General features: G+C 70.5%; 3 protein-coding genes across 3 annotated transcripts in view; 1 reads left to right on the forward strand and 2 right to left on the reverse strand.

Annotated features, from left to right (window-relative positions):
- Window positions 1-560: 560 nt before the first annotated feature.
- On the reverse strand, window positions 561-1656 carry OPA3 (outer mitochondrial membrane lipid metabolism regulator OPA3). The gene is given in 3 exon segments (XM_062598278.1): window positions 561-944; window positions 1516-1635; window positions 1638-1656. Coding segments are annotated over 3 exon segments (510 nt in total). The 3' UTR covers window positions 561-573.
- A 3567-nt stretch (window positions 1657-5223) lies between these two features.
- GIPR (gastric inhibitory polypeptide receptor) lies at window positions 5224-19123 on the forward strand. The gene is made up of 14 exons (XM_062598204.1): window positions 5224-5296; window positions 6404-6494; window positions 6601-6771; window positions 7963-8084; window positions 8902-9005; window positions 9094-9262; window positions 10146-10305; window positions 11392-11452; window positions 12049-12118; window positions 13574-13662; window positions 15754-15892; window positions 16980-17021; window positions 17987-18057; window positions 18928-19123. The coding sequence occupies exons 1-14, from the start codon at window positions 5234-5236 to the stop codon at window positions 19121-19123; spliced, it is 1548 nt and encodes a 515-aa protein (XP_062454188.1). The 5' UTR covers window positions 5224-5233.
- A 1056-nt stretch (window positions 19124-20179) lies between these two features.
- SAMD4B (sterile alpha motif domain containing 4B) overlaps window positions 20180-20238 on the reverse strand; it is a 1861-nt gene continuing 1802 nt past the window's right edge. The window contains exon 3 of the mRNA XM_062598205.1: window positions 20180-20220. Within this exon, the coding sequence (XP_062454189.1) occupies window positions 20180-20220 (41 nt within the window). The remainder of the gene's footprint in view (window positions 20221-20238) is intronic.

Raw genomic sequence — 20238 nt, forward strand, 5'->3', positions numbered from 1 at the left:
GGCCCTGCCGCGACCCGTGGCTCCGCCCCCAATTCCCTCCCCCTCGTAGTCCCACCCCCCAACCCTTGACTCCGCCCCCCAGCTGGCATTCCAAAGGGACCTGCCCCTTGGCCCCGCCCCCAATTGTCACCTGCACAGAGGGACCAGGGTGCCCCGCCCCCACTCCTAGCCCCGCCCCCAACTATTGGCTCCGCCCCCAATTGTCATGCACACAAAGGGGCAAGGGCACCTTCACCCCTGCTCCAGGCTCCGCCCCCCAGCCTCTGGCTCCGCCCCCCCCACGGCCACCTGTACAAGGGGACCCGCCCCACCCTGCTCTAAGCCCCGCCCACAAGTGTCACCTGCGCAAAGGGACGCAGGCAACGTGGCCCCCAGGGAGCTCCGCCCCTTCCACTCCTTGGCCCCGCCCCCGGCTCGCAGAAACCCTCCAATCACAGCCGGGGGGGTGGCCACACCCACCCCCTCTTTTCAACACTCCGCCCCGCCCCCCTCCGGCTCCGCCCCCTTCTTCCCCCCCTCCCCCCGGCCCTCGCCGGGGCCAATGACAGCGCCCTCCGGAGTGCACGTGACGCTTTAATGGGCGGGGCCGGCGGGGGCGGGGCCGGCGGGGGCGGGGGCGGGGCCCGGGCGCGCCGCCAGCTCGTGGAGGCGGCGGTCGGCTTCGCGCATGCGCGCGCCCAGCGCCTCCACGGCCAGCGCGAGCTCGGCGAGGCGCGCGGCGGCGTCGCGCAGCGCGGCCGCCTGCTCCTCCTCGCGGCGGCGCGCGTGGCCCGCCTGCCGCGCGTACTCCAGGTACACGCAGAGCCCGCCCACGCCGAACACGATGGCCTCCCCCAGCAGCTCGGCGCCCAGCTCCGCCGCCGCCTCCTCGTTCAGCGGCTTCACGGCGGCGCCGCGGAACCCCATGATCCGCATCTTGGCGCGCATCTCCACCCAGTGGTACACTGCGGGGGGCGGGGGGGGGGGGAGGTGGCGGCGGCGGCACCGGGCGGCCGCTGCCACCCCCCCCCCCCCCCACCGGCGCCGCCATTCCGCCCGCTCAATGTCAGGCGCCGCCATTCCGCTCCCCCCGCCCCCCGCCTTCGAGCGCCGCCATTGGCTCGGCTGCGCGTCGTTCACCTCCTAGCCCCGCCTCCGCCTCGCTATTGGCCCAGCCGCGCGCCGCTCCCCGCCGTTAGCTGGGCGCCCCTCCCGCCCGCTCCCACGCGCTCTCCATTGGCCCGCCCACGCTCCCCTTAACCCCGCCCCCGCGCCGCGATTGGCCCAGCCGCGCGTCCCTCCACCCTCCCCGCCGCTGCCGCCCCCTTCTTAGCCCCGCCCGCGCCCACGCTATTGGCCCAGCCGCGCGCGGCGCTCGCTTCAACCCCGCCCCTCTCTTCTCCCCGCCCCCTCGCCGCTCCCCATTGCCGCGCCCGGCCGCGCCCGCCGCCCATTGGCCCGCTCCCGCTGCCCCCCCCCCCCCGCCGGCTCCCCGTGTGCCGGCAACGTCCCCGGCCGCGCCGCGCCGTCACTCACGCTGCGCCGGCGGGAGGCAGACGTAGGTGCGGAAGAAGGGGCTGGCGCGCGCGCCCGCCTTGATGCGCGCCGCCAGCGGGCGGCTCAGCTGCCGCGCGCCCAGCGTCAGCAGCTTCGCGATGGGAACGCGCCGGCCACCATCCTGCCGCGCTCCCGGCGGCCCCCGCGCGCCGTGACCTCAGCGCGCCGCGCCGCGCCGCGCCGCGGGGGGCGGGGGCCGCGCGCCGGCCGAACGCGCTCATGAATAGGCAAATGAGGCGCCGCCGGCCACGCCCCCTCTCTGTCAGCGCCGCCGGTCACGCCCCTTCTCTGTGGCGTCATCGTTGGCCACGCCCCCTCTATCGGCGCCGCCGGCCACGCCCCCGCTCTGTGGCGTCATCGTCGACCACGCCCCCTCGCCGCCGGCCACGCCCCACGGGCGGCGGCCACGCCCCCCCCGCCTCCCTTCCCCGCTCGCTGCGGAAGGGAGGGGAGGAGACCCCGCCCCCTGCCCCCCCCCAAGGGGCCCAGGCGTCCGGGCCCCACTGGGAGGTGAGGGTACTGCTGCCCCCCCTCCCCCCCCCTCCCAGAAACACACGCGGGATGTTCCCGGAGAGCGGGGGGGGGAGTGGGAGGGCCCGGACGCCTGGGCCCCCTCCTCGGGTGGGGGGGGGGTGATGAGGCGCAGTGCACGGCACGCGTGTTGCACGCATGATCAGTGCACGGCACACGTGTTGCACACACGCACGCTTCACCGCACACATGTTGCGTGCATGCACGGTGCACCACACGTGTTGCGTGCATGCACAGTGCACCACATACGTGTAGCACACATGCACAGTGTTGCACACATGTTGCACACATGCATGGTGCACAGCACACATGTTGCACACATGCACGCTGCACTGCACATGTTGCATGCATGCACAGTGCACCGCACACATGTGGCACGCATGCATGGTGCACCACACGTGTTGCGTGCATGCACAGTGCACCACACACGTGTAGCACACATGCACAGAGCATTGCACACATTGCATGCACACATGCTGCAATGCACACGTTTGCACACATGCACTGTGCACCGCATACATATTGCACACACGAATGGTGCACAGCACACATGTTGCACACATGCACGCTGCACTGCACATGTTGCATGCATGCACAGTGCACCGCACACATGTTGCACGCATGCACGGTGACCTGCACACGTGTTGCGCCCATGATCAGAGCACAGCACGTATTGCACACGTGCGTGGTGCACGGCTAATGTGTTACATGCAGGCACAGTTCACGGCACATGTGTTGCAGCACGCACGGCGCGTGGCACACACGTGGCACGCATGCACGGTGCACGGCACACGTGTTGCACGCACGCACAGTGCACTGCGCACACGTCGCACCCGGCGGAGCCGCGCGCGAGCGGGAGGGCGGCGCGGGGCCGTGTCGTGCCACTGCGCGTGACACGCCGGGCGCGGGGCGCCCTGCGTCACGCCACGTGTGCGGGGAGCGGCGCCGCGCAGAGCCGCGTGCGCCTGGCGCCGTGTCATGCCGCTGCCGCCCCCGTGCACCCGCGTCCCCCCCCCCCTGCACCCAGCACCCATCCCTGCACCCATCCTGGTCCCTGCCCCCACCCTTTTCCCTGCACCCACCCTTGGAGCAGGGGGGGGTCATGGGGGGGGATAGAGGTGCCCCATGGGGGGGGGGGGGTATGAGGAGCACAGGGTGCCCCATAGCAAGTGCATGGCGTGCCCCACGGGTGCTCCACGGGGGTGCAGGAGGAGCACAGGGTGCCCCACGAGGGTGTGGGGTGCCCTACAGGTGGGGCAGAAGGAGTGGGGGGGCTCACAGCACAGGGAGCTGGAGGAGCCCCATGGGGGTGTGGGGTGTTTCCACCCCACCCATGGGTGCTGCCCCGACACCTGGAGCACCCAGTCCCACACTGTGCCCATGGCTCCCTACTACAGCAATGCACCCAGTGATGGACCTCCTTTAACGATGGACCACCTTTAACGATGGACCTCCCTAACGATGGACCCCCCCCAACGATGGATCTCCCCTAACGATGGACCTCCCTCCCCAACGATGGATCTCCCCTAATGACGGACCTCCCTAACGATGGACTTCTCTAACGATGAACCTCTCTAATGATGCACCCAACAATTAAGCTGTCCTAATGATGAACCTCCACTAACGGTGGATCTCCCCTAATGATGGATCTCCCCAGTGACGCACCCAACGATGGACCTCCTCTAACGATGGATCTCCCCTAATGATGGACCCAGTCATCGACCTCCTCTAACGATGGACCTCCCTAATTAATGGTGGATCTCCCCAATGACGCACCCAACGATGGACCTCCCTAACGATGGACCTCCCTAACGATGGATCTCCCATAACCATGGATCTCCCCTAATGATGGACCCAATCATCGACCTCCTCTAACGATGGACCTCCCTAATGGTGGATCTCCCCAATGACGCACCAACGATGGACCTCCCTAACGATGGACCTCTCTAACGATGGATCTCCCATAACCATGGATCTCCCCTAATGATGGACCCAGTCATCGACCTCCTCTAACGATGGGCCTCCCTAATGGTGGATCTCCCCAATGACGCACCCAACGATGGACCTCCCTAACGATGGACCTCCCTAACGATGGATCTCCCATAACCATGGATCTCCCCTAATGATGGACCCAATCATCGACCTCCTCTAACGATGGACCTCCCTAATGGTGGATCTCCCCAATGACGCACCCAACGATGGACCTCCCTAACGATGGACCTCTCTAACGATGCACCCAACAATGAAGCTGCCCTAACGACGAACCTCCGCTAACGAGGCACCCAACGATGCACCTCTGCCGATGACGCGCCTCCGCTAACGAGGCACCCAGTGGTGCACCCAACCATGAGCCTCCGCTAACGACGAACCGCCGCTGATGAGGCGCCCAGTGAGGAACCCAGCGATGAACCTCCGCTAACGATGCCCCCAACCACGAACCCGGCGATGCGGCTCCGCTAACGAAGCACCCAAGGATGCACCCAGTGGCGAACCGCCGTTAATGATGCACCCAACGACGAACCTAACGACGCGGCTCCGCTAACGAAGCACCCAAGGAGGCAGCTAACGAAGCGCCCAGCGATGACCCGCCGCCCCCCGCTCCGACGTCCCCGTCGCCCCCCTTCCCGGTGCCCCCTCCCCTCCCCCACCCCCCCGGTACCGCCCCGTCACGGGGGCGGCGCCAGCGGAGCCGGTGCCGGTGCCCGCGGAGCCGCGAGTGGAGCCGGTACCGCCGGGGAGAGAGGGGAGGGGAACCGGGGAGGGGGGGGGGGCGGCACCGGCCGGCAGCCGCGGTCAGCCCGGTCCGGCCCCCCCGACGGCGGCCGCGGGGGGCTCGTGGGAGGGTCCCGTGGGTGCGTGGGGGGGGGTCCAGTGGGTGCGTGTGTTTGTGTGGGGGGTCCCTTGGGTGATTGGGGGGGGTGTCTGTGCCGGGGGTCGGTCCCGTTGGGGGGGGTGTCGCCCCGTTGCCTCCTCCCCCCCTACCCACCTTCCCCGTCGGGGGCCCAGGCGTCCGGGCGCCTCCCGGTGCCTCGGTAATGAGCGCGTCGAGGCGGGGGCCGGGGGCCGGGGCGGGGGCCGGGACCGGGACCGGGACCGGTGCCCGGTGCCCACGGGCGCTGCCGCTTTGCCCCGAGGAGCCGCCGCCGCCGCCGCCGCCGCCGCCGTCATGGGCCGTCGCGGAGCCGCCGCTGCCGCCGTGCTGCTGCCCCGGGCGCTGCGGGGGGCCGAAGTGAGACCCAGGAGCCCCCCCCCCCATCCCCGCACCGGGACCCCCCCCCGCACCGGGACCCTCCTGGGACCGGGACCCCCCCCCCGTACCGGGACGCCACCCAGTACCGGGACCCTCCTGCAACCGGGACCCCCCCCTCCCGTACCGGGACCCTCCTGGGACCGGGACCCTCCCCGCACTGGGACCCTCCCCAGTACCGGGACCCCCCCCCAGTATCGGGACCCCCTCCTGCACCGGGACCCCCCCCTGCACTGGAAACCCCCCCTGCACCAGGACTCCCCCCCAGTACCGGAACCCCCCCCCAGTATCAGGTTCCTCTCCTGCACCGGGACCCCCGCCCCCGGGACCGGTATCCTGCCCCCCCCCCATGCACCAGGACCATGACCCCGGGACCGAGACCCACCCCCCCGGGACCGGGACCCCCCCCCCCCAGTACCAGCCCCCCCCCGCACCGGGACCCCTCCTGCACTGGGACCACCCCAGTACCGGGACCGTCCCTGCACCGCCCCCCCCCCCGGGACCAGGACCCACCCCTGGTACTGGGACCCGCCCCCACACCGGGACACCCCTCACAACAGGAGCCCCCTCTGCATTGGGCCCCCCCCAGTACCGGGACCCCTCCACACACTGGGACACCCTCCGGTACTGGGACCCCCACACACACTGGACCCCTCCCCCCTGGCCCCGGGACCCCCCCCCCGCAGCACTGGGACCCCCTCCCCCGCACCAGGAGCCCGCTCTGCATTGGGACCCACCCACCCCAGTACCGGGACCCCTCCACACACTGGGACCCCCCCACACTGCACTGGGACCCCCTCCCGGCACCGAGACCCCTCCCCACACCGGGACCCCCCCCCGCACCAGGACCCCCAGCCAGCACCGAGACCCACCCCTGGGACCAGGACCCCCTCCTGCAGGATGGTGTGGGGCGGCGGGGGGGGTGGGTCACCTCACCACCCCCCCCAACCCCCACCAGCTCCCCGGGGACCTGCTGGCGCCAGGACCGGCTGCCGGGTCCGGGGGCCCCTCGGTGCCCGGCGGCTCCCGGCGGCGGGCGCGGGCGGGCGGGTGGGTGCCGGGTGCCGGGTGCAGGTGGGCGCCTTGCAGGCCGAGCGCTCGGCGGGGGACACGCTGGCGGCCTGGCAGCAGTACCGACGCGCCTGCGAGCTGCGGCTGCGGCACGACCCGCCGGCGCCCGGTGAGCTCCCCCCCCCCCCCAGCCCGGTGTGGGGCCGGGGACCCGCGTGGGGGGGCCGGCGGGGACGCCGGCACGTCCTCACCCCCACCCCGGCCGCCGCCGCCAGAACCCGTCTGCAACCGCAGCTTCGACATGTACGTGTGCTGGGGTGACGCGGCACCCAACAGCACCGCCACGGCGCCCTGCCCCTGGTACCTGCCCTGGCACCACCAAGGTAACCGCGGCGGCACGCCGGTGCCACCCGCGCCGGGCACGGCCCTGCAGGCCGTTGCAGGTTGCGCGATGCATGGGTGCAGCGTGCACAGATGCGTGTTCATGGGGTGCCAGGTGCATCGTGCATGCCGGGTGCACCATGCACGGGTGCACGTTGCAGGGTGCTGGCTGCATCGTGCATGCCGGGTGCACCATGCACGGGTGCAAGTTGCAGGGTGCTGGCTGCATTGTGCATGCCGGGTGCACCATGCACGGGTGCACGTTGCAGGGTGCCGGGTGCATCGTGCATGCCGGGTGCACCATGCACGGGTGCAAGTTGCAGGGTGCTGGCTGCATTGTGCATGCCGGGTGCACCATGCACGGGTGCACGTTGCAGGGTGCTGGCTGCATCGTGCATGCCGGGTGCACCATGCACGGGTGCAAGTTGCAGGGTGCTGGGTGCATCGTGCATGCCGGGTGCACCATGCACGGGTGCACGTTGCAGGGTGCTGGCTGCATTGTGCATGCCGGGTGCACCATGCACGGGTGCAAGTTGCGGGGTGCTGGGTGCATCGTGCATGCCGGGTGCACCATGCACGGGTGCACGTTGCAGGGTGCCGGGTGCATCGTGCATATCGGGCGCACCATGCACGGGTGCATGTTGCGGGGTGCTGGGTGCATCGTGCATGCTGGGTGCATCATGCACGGGTGCACATTGCGGGGTGCTGGCTGCATTGTGCATGCCGGGTGCACCATGCACGGGTGCACGTCACGGGGTGCTGGGTGCATCGCGCATGCCGGGTGCACCATGCACGGGTGCACGTTGCAGGGTGCCGGGTGCATCGTGCATATCGGGCGCACCATGCACGGGTGCACGTTGCGGGGTGCTGGGTGCATCGTGCATGCTGGGTGCATCATGCACGGGTGCACATTGCGGGGTGCTGGCTGCGTTGTGCATGCCGGGTGCACCATGCACGGGTGCACGTCACGGGGTGCTGGCTGCATTGTGCATGCCGGGTGCACCATGCACGGGTGCATGTCGCGGGGTGCTGGGTGCATCGCGCATGCCGGGTGCATCGTGCAAGAGGGTGCACATTGCCGGGTGCGTTGTGCATGCCGGGTGCACCATGCACGGGTGCACGTCACAGGGTGCTGGGTGCATCGCGCATGCCGGGTGCACCATGCACCGGTGCACGTTGCGGCGCACCAGGCACGTGGGGGGTGGGTGGAGGGGCGGCGGTGCGGGGCTGACGGCGGCGGGGGGCCGCGGCACCAGTGCAGGGTGGCGTGGTGGCCCGGCGCTGCGGCTCCGACGCCCAGTGGGTGACGGATGAGTGGGGCCGGCCCTGGCGGGACCATGCGCAGTGCGAGGACCCGGAGCGGGAGCAGCCGCTGCAGGTGAGGCCAGCGGGCGCCGCGCCGCCCCGGGCTGCCGGTGCTGCATTGCACCTTCCTGTGTTGCACGGTGCTGCGTCGCGGTGCACGGTGCTGCACTGCACCGCGCGGCATCACACCGTGCTGCATCGTGCCACACCGCATCGCACGGTGCTGCATGGCGTTGCACGGTGCTGCATGGCGTTGCACGGTGCTGCATCGTGCCACACCACACTGCACGGTGTTGCACGGTGTTGCATTGCGCCATACTGTGTTGCACAGTGCTGCACCGCGTTGCACGGTGCTGCAGCGTGCCGCATCGTGTTGCACGGTACTGCATCGTGTTGTTCGGTGCTGCATCGTGCCACACCACACTGCACGGTGCTGCACCGCGTTGCACGGTGCTGCAGCGTGCTGCATCATGTAGCACGGTACTGCATCATGTTGTTCGGTGCTGCATCGTGCCACACCACACTGCACGGTGCTGCAGCGTGTTGCACAGTGCTGCTGCATGCTGCACCGCATCGCACGGTGCTGCAGCGTGTTGCACGGTGCTGCATCGTGCCACACCACACTGCATATTGCTGCAGCGTGTTGCACAGTGCTGCTGCATGCTGCACCGCGTTGCACGGTGCTGCAGCGTGTTGCACGGTGCTGCAGCACGCTGCACCACGTTGCATGGTGCTGCAGCGTGTTGCACCATGCTGCACCGTGTTGCACGGTGCTGTAGCATGTTGCACGGTGCTGCATTGCGCTGCACCGCATTGCACCGTGCTGCATCGCGCTGCGCCGCGCCGCACGGTGCCCGGCTGAGCCGGCGCGGCGCGGCGCGTCCCCGCAGCGGCAGGCCTGGCTGCTGGAGCAGTTCCGCCTCGTCTACACCGTGGGCTACTCGCTGTCGCTGGTGGCCCTGCTCGTGGCCCTGCTGCTGCTGCTGCTGTTCAGGTAGCGCCGAACGGGGCGAGGGCGGAGGTGGCAGCCCGGACACCGGGGCCCGTGGGTGCTGCCCGACCCCACCCCGGTCCACCCGCAGGCGCCTGCGCTGCACCCGCAACTACATCCACGCCAACCTGTTCGTGTCGTTCGTGCTGCGGGCGGGCGCCATCCTGGCGCGGGACGCGCTGCTGCGCCGTCACCTGCCCCCGGCGCCCGCCGCCGCCCCCCCGGCCCCCCGCGACTTCTTCCGCCTCCTCGGGGAGCAGGTAGCACCCAACGGGGGGGGGGGATGGCGGGTGCCGGGGGAAACGGGGGCGGTGGGCGCGTGCAACGGGTTGCGTGTGCGACGGGGTGCGTGTGCAATGGGTGCAAAGGGCGATGGGCTCAATGGTTGATGGGTGCAGTGAGTGTTGGGTGCCATCGTTTGTGCATGCAGTGGGTGCAAAGGGTTGCGCGTGCAACGAGTTGTGTGTGCGATGGGTGCAACAGGCGGTGGGTGGAATGGGTGCAGCAGGTTTCACATGCAATGGGCGCAATGGGTGTTGGGTGCAACGGGTTGCGTGTGCAACGGGTGCACCCGGCGAGGGGTGCAGAGGGTTGCGTGTGCAAGGGGTGCCACGGCCATTGGGTGCAACGGGTTGCCCATGCAATGGGTGTGGTGGGTGCAATGGGTATTGCATGCAACGGGTGTTGGGCGCAACGGGTTGTGGGTGCAACGGGTTGTAAGTGCAATGGGTGCAGCGGGTGCAGCGGGTATTACATGCAATGGGTGTTGGGTGCAATGGGTTGTGGGTTCAACGGGTTGCAAGTGCAATGGGTGCAGCGGGTGCAATGGGTATAGCATGCAATGGGTGTTGGGTGCAACGGGTTGTGGGTGCAACGGGTTGCAAGTGCAACAGGTGCAGTGGGTGCAATGGGTGTTGGGCGCAACGGGTTGCAAGTGCAATGGGTGCAGCGGGTGCAATGGGTATTGCATGCAATGGGTGCTGGGGCAACGGGTTGCAAATGCAACGGGTGCAGTGGGTATTGCATGCAATGGGTGGTGGGTTGCAACGGGTGGTGGGTGCAACGGGTGCAGTGGGCGCTGCGTGCAACGGGTGTTGGGGGCGAGGGGCTGCGCGTGCAGTGGGTGCAGCGGGCGCGGCGCAGGGGGCCGCGGGCTGCCGGGCGGCGCAGGCGCTGGCGCAGTACTGCGTGGGCGCCAACTACGCCTGGCTGCTGGCCGAGGGGCTGCACCTGCACGGGCTGCTGGGCCGGGGGGCCGCCCCCCCCCAGCGCCGCCTCGCAGCCTACCTGCTGCTGGGCTGGGGTGAGCCCCTCCCCCCTCCCCCCCGGGACCCCCCCCCCCACAGCCCCCCCCCCCCCAGGGCTCCCACTCGGGACCCTCCCCCCCCGCCCACCCCCAGACCCCTCCCTCGGGATTCCCCCCTGGACACCTGCCTCTGCCCCCCCCCTCCAGACCCCTTCCCCGAGTCCCCCTTAGAGACCCCCCTGAACCCCCCCCTTGGGGCCCCCCCCGGACCCCCACCCCTTGGGGACCACCCCGGGGCTCCCACTCGGGACTCTCCCCCCCCCCCCCGCCCACCCCCGGACCCCTGCCCCGGGACCCCCCCCATGGGGAGCCCCTCCGGACCCCTCCCTCGGGACCCTCCCCGGACCCCTGCCCCGGGACCTCCCCCCTTCCAGACCCCTTCCCTGAGACCCCCATTAGAGACCCTGCTGGACCACTCCCCCCCCAGGGACCCCCCCATGGGGAGCCCCTCGGGACCCCCCCCGGACCCCTGCCTCTACCCCCCCCAGACCCCTTCCCCGAATCCCCCTTAGAGACCCCCCTGGACCCCCCCCTTGGGGCCCCCCCGGGCCCCTGCCCCTTGGGGACCCCCCTGGGGCTTCCCCTCGGGACCCTCCCCGGATCCCTGCACCGGGACCCCCTCCCTGAGACCCCCCTAACGCCCCCCTGGGACCCCTCCGGGGAGTGCCCCCCCCGGGAGCCCCCCAGCGACTCCCCTGGACCCCCCTGGACCTCCCCCTTATGGGACCCCCCCGGCACCTTCCCCAGGGACCCCCCCCCTTGGGACCCCTCCCAGGACCCCCATGAGACCCCCTTAGCAACTCCCCCCAGGACTCCCCCATCTCTGGGACCCCCCCCACGAGGACCTTCCCCACCCCATGGGACCACCCCCGGGACACCCCTGGGATCCCCCCCCCAGGGACCTCTTTGGGGACCCCCACCCAAGGATCCCCCCCCCTTCCTTGGGGACCCCTCACCTTAGGGACCCCTCCCTTGGGGCTCCTCCCCAGACCCCACCCCAAGGACCCTCCTCCCCCCCCCCCATGGGACCCCCCTGGGGCCTGGCAGGGGCAGGGGGGCGCTGACCCCTGCCCCCCCCTCCAGGGACCCCCCTGCTCTTCGTGGTGCCCTGGGTGCTGGTGCGCTACCTCTACGAGAACGAGCGGTGAGCGGGGCCGCGCCGGGTGACGCCGGGTGACGCCGGGTGACACCGAGGCCCCGTGGGGTGTGCCATGGCACAGGGGGCACCGTGTGGCACCGTGTGACACTGCACAGCACCGCGTGGCACCGCGTGGCACTGTGGGGCACTGCATGACACCGTGTGACACTGCGTGGCACCGCGTGGCACTGTGTGACACTGCGGGGCGTTGCATGGCACGAGGGGCACCGTGTGACACCGTGTGACACCGCATGGCACCGCATGGCACTGCATGGCACTGCATGACACCGTGTGACACTGCATGACACCGTGTGACACTGCACAGCACTGCGTGGCACTGCGTGACGCTGCATGTCACTGCATGGCACGAGGGGCACCATGTGACACCGGGTGACACCGCATGGCACTGTGTGGCACTGCGTGACACCGGGTGACACTGCATGGCATTGCATGGCACCATGTGGCACTGCGTGACACCGTGTGATGCTGCATGGCACCGCGGGACACTGCGAGGCACTGCATGGCACGGGTGGCACCGTGGGGCTGTGGGCGGCACCGTGGGCTCCGGGTGCCACCGGGTGCCACCGCGTCCCCCCCCACAGGTGCTGGGAGCGCACGGACCGGGCGCCCTTCTGGTGGATCATCCGCTGCCCCATCCTGCTGGCCGTGGCGGTGCGGGGGACAGGGGACACCGCGGGGGACAGGGGACACCGCAGGGGACAGGGGACACCACGGGGGGGGGGCGACACCACGGGGGGGCGACACCGTGGCGGGGGACACTGATGGGGGGCAGCAGCGGGGACATTGGGGGGGACCTTATGGGGGGCCGTTGGGGACATCGTGGGGGACACTGGGGACACGAGAGCCCTCACGGGGGGGACGTGTCATGGGGGGCCATCGGGGCCATCGTGGGGGGACGTTGGGGGGACATTGGGGACATGGTGGGGGGCCACTGGGGACATCGTGGGGGGGGGGACGTGTCATGGGGTGCCATCGGGGCCATCGTGGGGGGACGTTGGGGGGACATTGGGGACATTGTGGGAGGCCACTGGGGACATTGTGGGGGGGGACGTGTCATGGGGTGCCATCGGGGCCATCGTGGGGGGACGTTGGGGGGACATTGGGGACATTGTGGGAGGCCACTGAGGCCACTGGGGACATTGTGGGGGGGACGTGTCATGGGGTGCCATCAGGGCCATCGTGGGGGGACGTTGGGGGGACATTGGGGACATTGTGGGGGGCCACTGGGGACATCGTGGGGGGGGGGAACGTGTCATGGGGTGCCATCGTGGGGGGACATTGGGGGGACACTGGGGACATTGTGGGGGGCCACTGAGGCCACTGGGGACATCGTGGGGAGGGGGAACGTGTCATGGGGTGCCATTGTGGGGGGACATTGGGGGGACACTGGGGACATTGCAAGGGGACACGTCACGGGGTGGCCATTGGGGACATGATGGGGACACGTCGTGGGGGGCCATCGCGGGGGGATGTTGGGGACACTGTGGGGGGCCATTGGGGACATCGTGGGGACGCGTCCTGGCAGGGGACGCTGGGGCCATGGCGAGGGCGGTGGGGGTGACGCACCCCGTGTCCCCCCGTGTCCCCCCGTGTCCCCCCGTATACACCCGCGTCCCCCATGTCCCCATGCCCCCCACGTCCCCCGTGTCCCCCGTATCCCCGTGTCCCCCGTGTCCCCCGTGTCCCCCCGTATACACCCGTGTCCCCCATGTCCCCCATGCCCCCCACGTCCCCCGTGTCCCCCGTATCCCCGTGTCCCCCGTGTCCCCCGTGTCCCCCCGTATACACCCGTGCCCCCCATGTCCCCCGTGCCCCCCATGTCCCCCGTGTCCCCCACGTCCCCCCGTGTCCCCCGTCCCCCGTGTCCCCTGTATCCCCCTGTGTCCTCCGTGTCCCCCACGTCCCCCCGTGCCCCCCGTGCCCCCATGTCCCCCGTGTCCCCCACGTCCCCCGTGTCCCCCGTCCCCCCGTGTCCCCCGTGTCCCCTGTATCCCCCCGTGTCCCCCGTGCCCCCCGTGTCCCCCGTGTCCCCGTGTCCCCTGTATCCCCCCGTGTCCTCCATGTCCCCCATGTCCCCCCGTGCCCCCGTGTCCCCCGTGTCCCCAGGTGAACGCGGTGCTCTTCGTGCGCATCCTGCGCATCCTGGTGGCCAAGCTGCGGGCGCAGCAGCTCCGCTGCTCCGACTACCGGCTCCGGTGGGACCCGGGGACCCGGGGGACACGGGGGGACACGGGGGGACATGGGGACACGGGGACATGGTGGGACACGAGGGGACACGGGGGGACACAGGGGGACATGGGGGGACACGGGGATGTGGGGGGACACGGGGGACCCAGGGACATGGGGGGACACAGGGACACGGGGGGGACACTGGGGGACACGGAGGGATGGGGGACTCAGGGACACGGGGGACATGGGGGGACACGGAGGGATGATGGGGGACTCGGGGACATGGGGGACTCAGGGACATGGGGGATGTGGGGGGATGGAGGGACACGGGGGGCAGTGGACATGGGGGGCACCAGGGGACATGGGGACATGGGAGGGACGGAGGACAGGGAACATGGGGGGAGACAGGGGACATGGGGGACACGGGGGGGTTTGGGGGGACATGGGGATGGGGGAACACAGGACACAGGGACACAAGGGGACATGGGGAGGACAGGGACACGCAGGAACACGGGGACACGGGGGGACACAAGGACACAGGGACATGGGGGGACACAGGACACGGGGGACACGGGGACACCCAGGGATGTGGGGACACGGAGGGGGGACACAGGGGGACATGGGGACACACAGGACGCGGTGGGGACATGGGACACAGTGGGGACATGGGGGGGCACACAGCAGGGACACGGGACATGGCGGGGACAGGGGACACGTGGGGACACAGGGCCGTGGGGCAGGGGACACGTGGGGCAGGGGACACGTGGGACACGGAGCCGGGGAATGGCAGGGACCCCGGGAGAGGGGGGGACAGGGGGACACGGGGATGGGGACAGCAGGACGCTGTCCTGTCCCCTCCCAGTGCCCCTAATGTCCCCACTCTGTCCCCATCCCCGTCCCCTTGTCCCCACGTGCTGCCTGTCCCCGTCCCTGTCCCCATCCTGGTCCCCATCTCTGTCCCCCATCCACATCCCGGTCCTTGGCCCTGTCCTGTCTCCATTGCTGTCCCCACGGTGTCCCCATCTTGGTCCCCACCCCTGTCCCCACCCCTGTCCCCACGGCGTCCCCACTGCTGTCGCATCCCTGTGGTGTCCGCATGGTGTCTGCATCCCTGTCCCCGTGGTGTCCCCATCACTGTCCCCATGGTGTCCCCATTGCTGTCCCCATCTTGGTCCCCATCCCTGTCCCTGTGGTGTCCCCATGGTGTTTCCATCCCTGTCCCCATGATGTTCCCATGGCATCCCCATGGCTGTCCCCATGGCTGTCCCCATGGTGTCCCCATCACTGTCCCCATGTCTGTCCCTATGGTGTCCCCATCACTGTCCCCATTGTGTCCCCATGGTGTCCCTGTGACATCCCCATGGCTGTCCCATGGCATCCCCATGGTGTCCCCATGGCTGTCCCCATGGTGTCCTCATTGCTGTACCCATTGCTGTCCCTATCACTGTCCCATTCCCACGGCTGTCCCTATGGTGTCCCTGTGATGTCCCCATTGCTGTCCCCACGGTGTCCCCGTGCTGTCCCCATGGCATCCCCATCACTGTCCCCATGGTGTCCCCATTGCTGTCCCCATCACTGTCCCCATGGTGTCCCCGTGGTGTCCCCATCACTGTCCCATTCCCACGGTGTCCCCGTGGTGTCCCCATCACTGTCCCCGTGGTGTCCCTGTGGTGTCCCCATCACTGTCCCATTCCATGGTATCCTCATGGCATCCCCATCACTGTCCCCATGGTGTCCCCGCGGTGTCCCCATTGCTGTCCCCATCACTGTCCCCATGGTGTCCCCGTGGTGTCCCCATCACTGTCCCCGTGGTGTCCCTGTGGTGTCCCCATTGCTGTCCCCATCACTGTCCCATTCCCACGGTGTCCCTGTGGTGTCCCCATCGCTGTCCCCATGGTGTCCCCATTGCTGTCCCCATCACTGTCCCATTCCCACGGTGTCCCCATGGTGTCCCCGTGGTGTCCCCATGGTGTCCCCATCACTGTCCCATTCCCACGGTGTCCCTGTGGTGTCCCCATCGCTGTCCCCATGGTGTCCCCATTGCTGTCCCCATCACTGTCCCATTCCCACGGTGTCCCCGTGGTGTCCCCGCGGCGTCCCCGCCCCCGGGCGGGCAGGCTGGCGCGCTCCACGCTGACGCTGGTGCCGCTGCTGGGGGTGCACGAGGTGGCCTTCGCCGTGGTGGCGGCCGAGCCGGCGCGCGGGCCCCTGCGCCAGGGCCGCCTGCTGCTCCAGCTGCTGCTCTCCTCCTGCCAGGTCGGGCGCGCACGCGCGCGTGCAAGCACGCCGAGCGCCGGCACACACACGTGCACACGCGGGTGCATGCACGTGGAGCGCCGGAACGCCTGTGCACACACGCGGGTGCATGCACGCCGAGCGCCAGCACGCGCGCGTGCAGCCACGCTGAGCGCCGGCACGCCTGTGCACACACGCGGGTGCATGCACACCGAGCGCCGGCACGCGCGCGTGCAGCCACGCCGAGCGCCGGCACACACACGCGCACACGCGGGTGCAGGCACGCTGAGCACCGGCATGCCTGTGCACACACGCGGGTGCATGCATGCCGAGCGCCGGCACGCGCGCGTGCAGCCACGCTGAGCGCCGGCACGCCCACGCACACGCGGGTGTATGCACGTGGAGCGCTGTGCACACGCGGGTGCAGGCACGCTGAGCACCAGCACACACACGGGCACGCGCGGGTGCATGCACGCCGAGCGCCACTCAAGCGTGCAGGCACGCCGAGCGCCGGCACACACACGCACACACGGGTGCATGCACGTAGAGCGCCGTGCACGCGCGGGTGCAGGCATGCCAAGCGCTGGCACGCCCATGCACGTGCATGCACGTGGAGCGCTGCACACGCGTAGGTGAAAACATGCCGAGCGCCATGCATGTGCCTGTGCAGGCACGCTGAGCACTGGCACGCCCGTGCACACACAGGTGCATGCACACCTGGCACCGCACACACGCAGGTGCATACACGCCAAGCACCTGCACGCTCGTGCACACGTGGGTGCATGCACGTGGAGCGCCACACACACGCGAGGGTGCAGGCACACCTGCACACCTGCACACACGCAGGTGCATGCACGCCAAGCACCCGCGTGCAGGCGCACGCACGTGCACACGTGTGTCGCACACCTGCACACACGTGTGTGCATGCGCGTGGAGCGCCGCGCACATGCACGTGCACGCACGCCGAGCACCTGCACACAGGTGTGTGCATGCACGCCGAGCACCTGCGTGCAGGCACACACACGTGTGCAGGCGTGTCACGCACCAGCGCACCTGCACGACGGTCCCCGTGCGAGGGTCCCCGTGCAACGGTCCCCCCCCCCCCCAGGGTCTCATCGTGAGCATCCTCTACTGCTTCGCCAACAAGGAGGTGGGGGCCGTGTCGGGCCGTGTCGGGCCGTGTCGAGCCGTGTCGAGCCGTGTCGAGCCGTGTCGGGTCGTGTCGGGGCCGTGTCAGGCCGTGTCGGGCCGTGTCGCAGTGGCCGTGGTGAAGCGGGTGCCACGCAGCGTGTCAGGGCGGGCAGCGGGTGCAGCGGGTGGGTGGGTGCAGCAGGCAGGTGGGTGGGTGGGTGGGTGCTGCGGGTGCAGCGGGTGGGCGGGTGGGCGCCGTGCAGCGTGCACGCGTGTCCGGGCGGGTGCAGTGGGTGCCGTGGGTGCAGCAGGTGGGCGGGTGGGTGCCATGCAGCGTGCACGCGTGTCCGGGCGGGTGCAGTGGGTGCAGTGGGTGCAGCGGGCGGGCGGGTGGGCGCCGTGCAGCGTGCACGCGTGTCCGGGCGGGTGCAGTGGGTGCCGTGGGTGCAGCAGGTGGGCGGGTGGGTGCCATGCAGCGTGCACGCGTGTCCGGGCGGGCAGCGGGTGCTGCGCAGCGTGTCAGAGCGTGCAACGGGCACAGCACAGCGGGCGGGTGGGTGCGGCGGGTGCAATGGGTGGGTGGGTGCAGCAGGCAGGTGGGGGGGGTGGGTGCGGCGGGTGGGTGGGCATGCAGCAGGCGGGTGCAGTGGGTGGGTGCAGAGGGTGCTGTGCAGTGGGTGTGTGGGTGCAGTGGGTGGGTGCAGCAGGTGCTGTGCAGCGGGTGAGTGGGTGGGTGGGTGCAGTGGGTGGGTGGCTGCAGCGGGTGCAGTGGGTGCAGTGGGTGGGTGGGTGCAGTGGGTGCTGTGCAGCGGGTGGGTGGGTGCAGCAGGTGGGTGCAGTGGGTGGCTGCAGTGGGTGGGTGGCTGCAGCGGGTGCTCTGCAGCGGGTGGGTGGGTGCAGCAGGTGGGTGCAGTGGGTGGCTGCAGTGGGTGGGTGGGTGCAGCGGGCGGGCGGGTGCAGCCGACGGCCGCGTGTCGCCCGCAGGTGCAGGCCGAGGTGCGGCGCAGATGGCGGCGCTGCCGCCCCGGCCCCCCCCGCCGCCGCCACCCCCCGCCGCCGCCCCCCCGGGCCCCGGCGCCCCCCGCCGACACCCCCTGCTGAGGGGAGCGGGGGGGGGTCCCCAGCACCTCGAGGTGCCTGTGGGGGTAGCACATTGGGGGGGGTCCCCAGCACCTCGGGGTGCCAGTGGGGGAGGTCTGGGGGGCAGCACATTGGGGGGGGTCCCCAGCACCTCAGGGTGCCTGTGGGGGGGGGTCTGGGGGGCAGCACATTGGGGGGGGTCCCCAGCACCTCGGGGTGCCTGTGCGGGGGGGTCTGGGGGGGCAGCACCTTGGGGGGTTGGGGGGGTCCCCAGCACCTCGGGGTGCCTGTGCGGGGGAGTCTGGGGGGGCTGCACCTTGGGGGGGTCCCCAGCACCTGGAGGCTGGAGGGGCCCGGGGGGAGCTGGGGGGGGGCCTGAGGGGTTGGGGGCGGGTCTAAGGGGTTTGGGGGTCCCCAGCACCTTGGGGCTGCGGGGGGGGGGGCTGGAGGGGTCCTGACACCTCGGGGTGCTTGGGGAGAGTGGGGGGGGGGCTGGGGGGGTCCCTGACACCTTGGGGGGCTCCAGGGAGGCTCTGGGGTGCCCAGGGGGTCCCGGACCCTTTGGGGTGCTGGGAAGGGGCTGGGGGGGGTCCACTGGCCTTGCAGCTGTACCCTGCGGTTGTACCTCGTGCCCCTGCGGCTGTACCCTGCGGTTGTACCCCACAGTCGGAGGCTACAATTGTACCCTGTGCCCTGCGGCGGTACCCAGTGTCCCCACAGTTGTACACAATGTCCCCGTGCTTGTACCCCCGACTGTAGCCTGCGGTTGTACCTATGGCTGTGCCAAGCCTCTCCGCGTTGTACCCCATGTCCTTGCGGCTGTACCCCGCGGTTGTACCCTGCAGTTGTACTGGATGCCCCCGCGGCTGTACCCCACGGTTGTACCCCCTGCCGCTGCGGTTGTACCCTGTCTCCCTCTGGTTGTACCCCAAGAAACTTGTCACACACCACAGCGGTTCTCATCCATGGGGACGGTGGGGAACTGGTGACACTGGGATCACTGGGGGGGTCACCGGGGGCCTTGGGGGGGTCACTGGGTGATGCTGGGGTCATGGGAGGGTCGCTGGTGGGGTCGCTGGAGGGTCACTGGGAGACACTGGGGTCACGGGGGGCTTCACTGGGGTTACTGGGCGATGAGAGGTCACTGGGTGGGGTCACTGGGTGACACTGGAGTCACTGGGGGGATCACTGGGTGACACTGGGGTCTCGGAGGGCGTCACCGGGGGCCCGGGGGGGGTCACTGAGTGTCACTGGGGGACCTCTGGGGTGGTACTGGGTGATCCAGAGTGAAACTGGGAGCTCCCCGGGGTGTCCCCGGGGGGGGAGGGGAATCTGTCACCGGGGAGGAGGACTACAGCTCCCATGGTGCATCGCGGCGCATGCGCAGAGTCCCCCGAGCGGCCCGACGCGGACTACAGCTCCCATGGTGCACCTCGGCGCATGCGCAGAGCCTCGGCGACCGCGCGGGCCGGACTACAGCTCCCAGGAGGCTCCGCGCGCGCGCGCCCCCGTTGGCGCCTGCGCGCCGCACCCGGAAGCGCCGCGGAGAGGCGGAGCGGCGGCGGCGCCTGGCACCTGCCCGGTGAGCGGGGGAGGGGCGGCGGCGGCGGCGGGCGGGGCGCGGCGGGGCCCGGCGCGGCCCGGGGCGGGGAGGGCGGCGGCCTCCCGGGGGCGGGGGCCGCGGCCGGCCGAGGCCTCGCGGGAGCCGGGAGCGGCGCGGAGCGGCCTCCCGGCACACGAGGGGCCCGCAGGGGCCGGTGTCACACGCGCGGTCGGTGCGCGGGGGCGTCACTGGCGGTCGCTCCGTGCCCGTGTCACTCGAGTTCGGTCCGTGCCGGTGTCACACGCGGTTGGTCCACGTGGGTGTCACACACAGTCGGTCCGTGCGGGTGTCACACACAGTCGGTCCGTGCCCGTGTCACTCGTGGCCGGTCCGTGCCGGTGTCACTCGTGGCCGGTCCGTGTCGGTTGTCACTCGCATTCGGTCCACGCTGGGATCACACCGGGTCAGTTCGAGCCGGTGTCACTCGTGGTCAGCCTGTGTCAGTGTCACTTGCTGTTGGTCCGTGCCGGTGTCACACATAGTCCATGCCACGGTCAAACAGGGTCGGTCCGTGCCAGTGTCACACCAGATTGGTCTGTTCAGGTGTCACACA

The sequence above is a fragment of the Rhea pennata genome, chromosome 32, assembly GCF_028389875.1.
Source record: "Rhea pennata isolate bPtePen1 chromosome 32, bPtePen1.pri, whole genome shotgun sequence".
Lineage (NCBI taxonomy): Eukaryota > Metazoa > Chordata > Aves > Rheiformes > Rheidae > Rhea > Rhea pennata.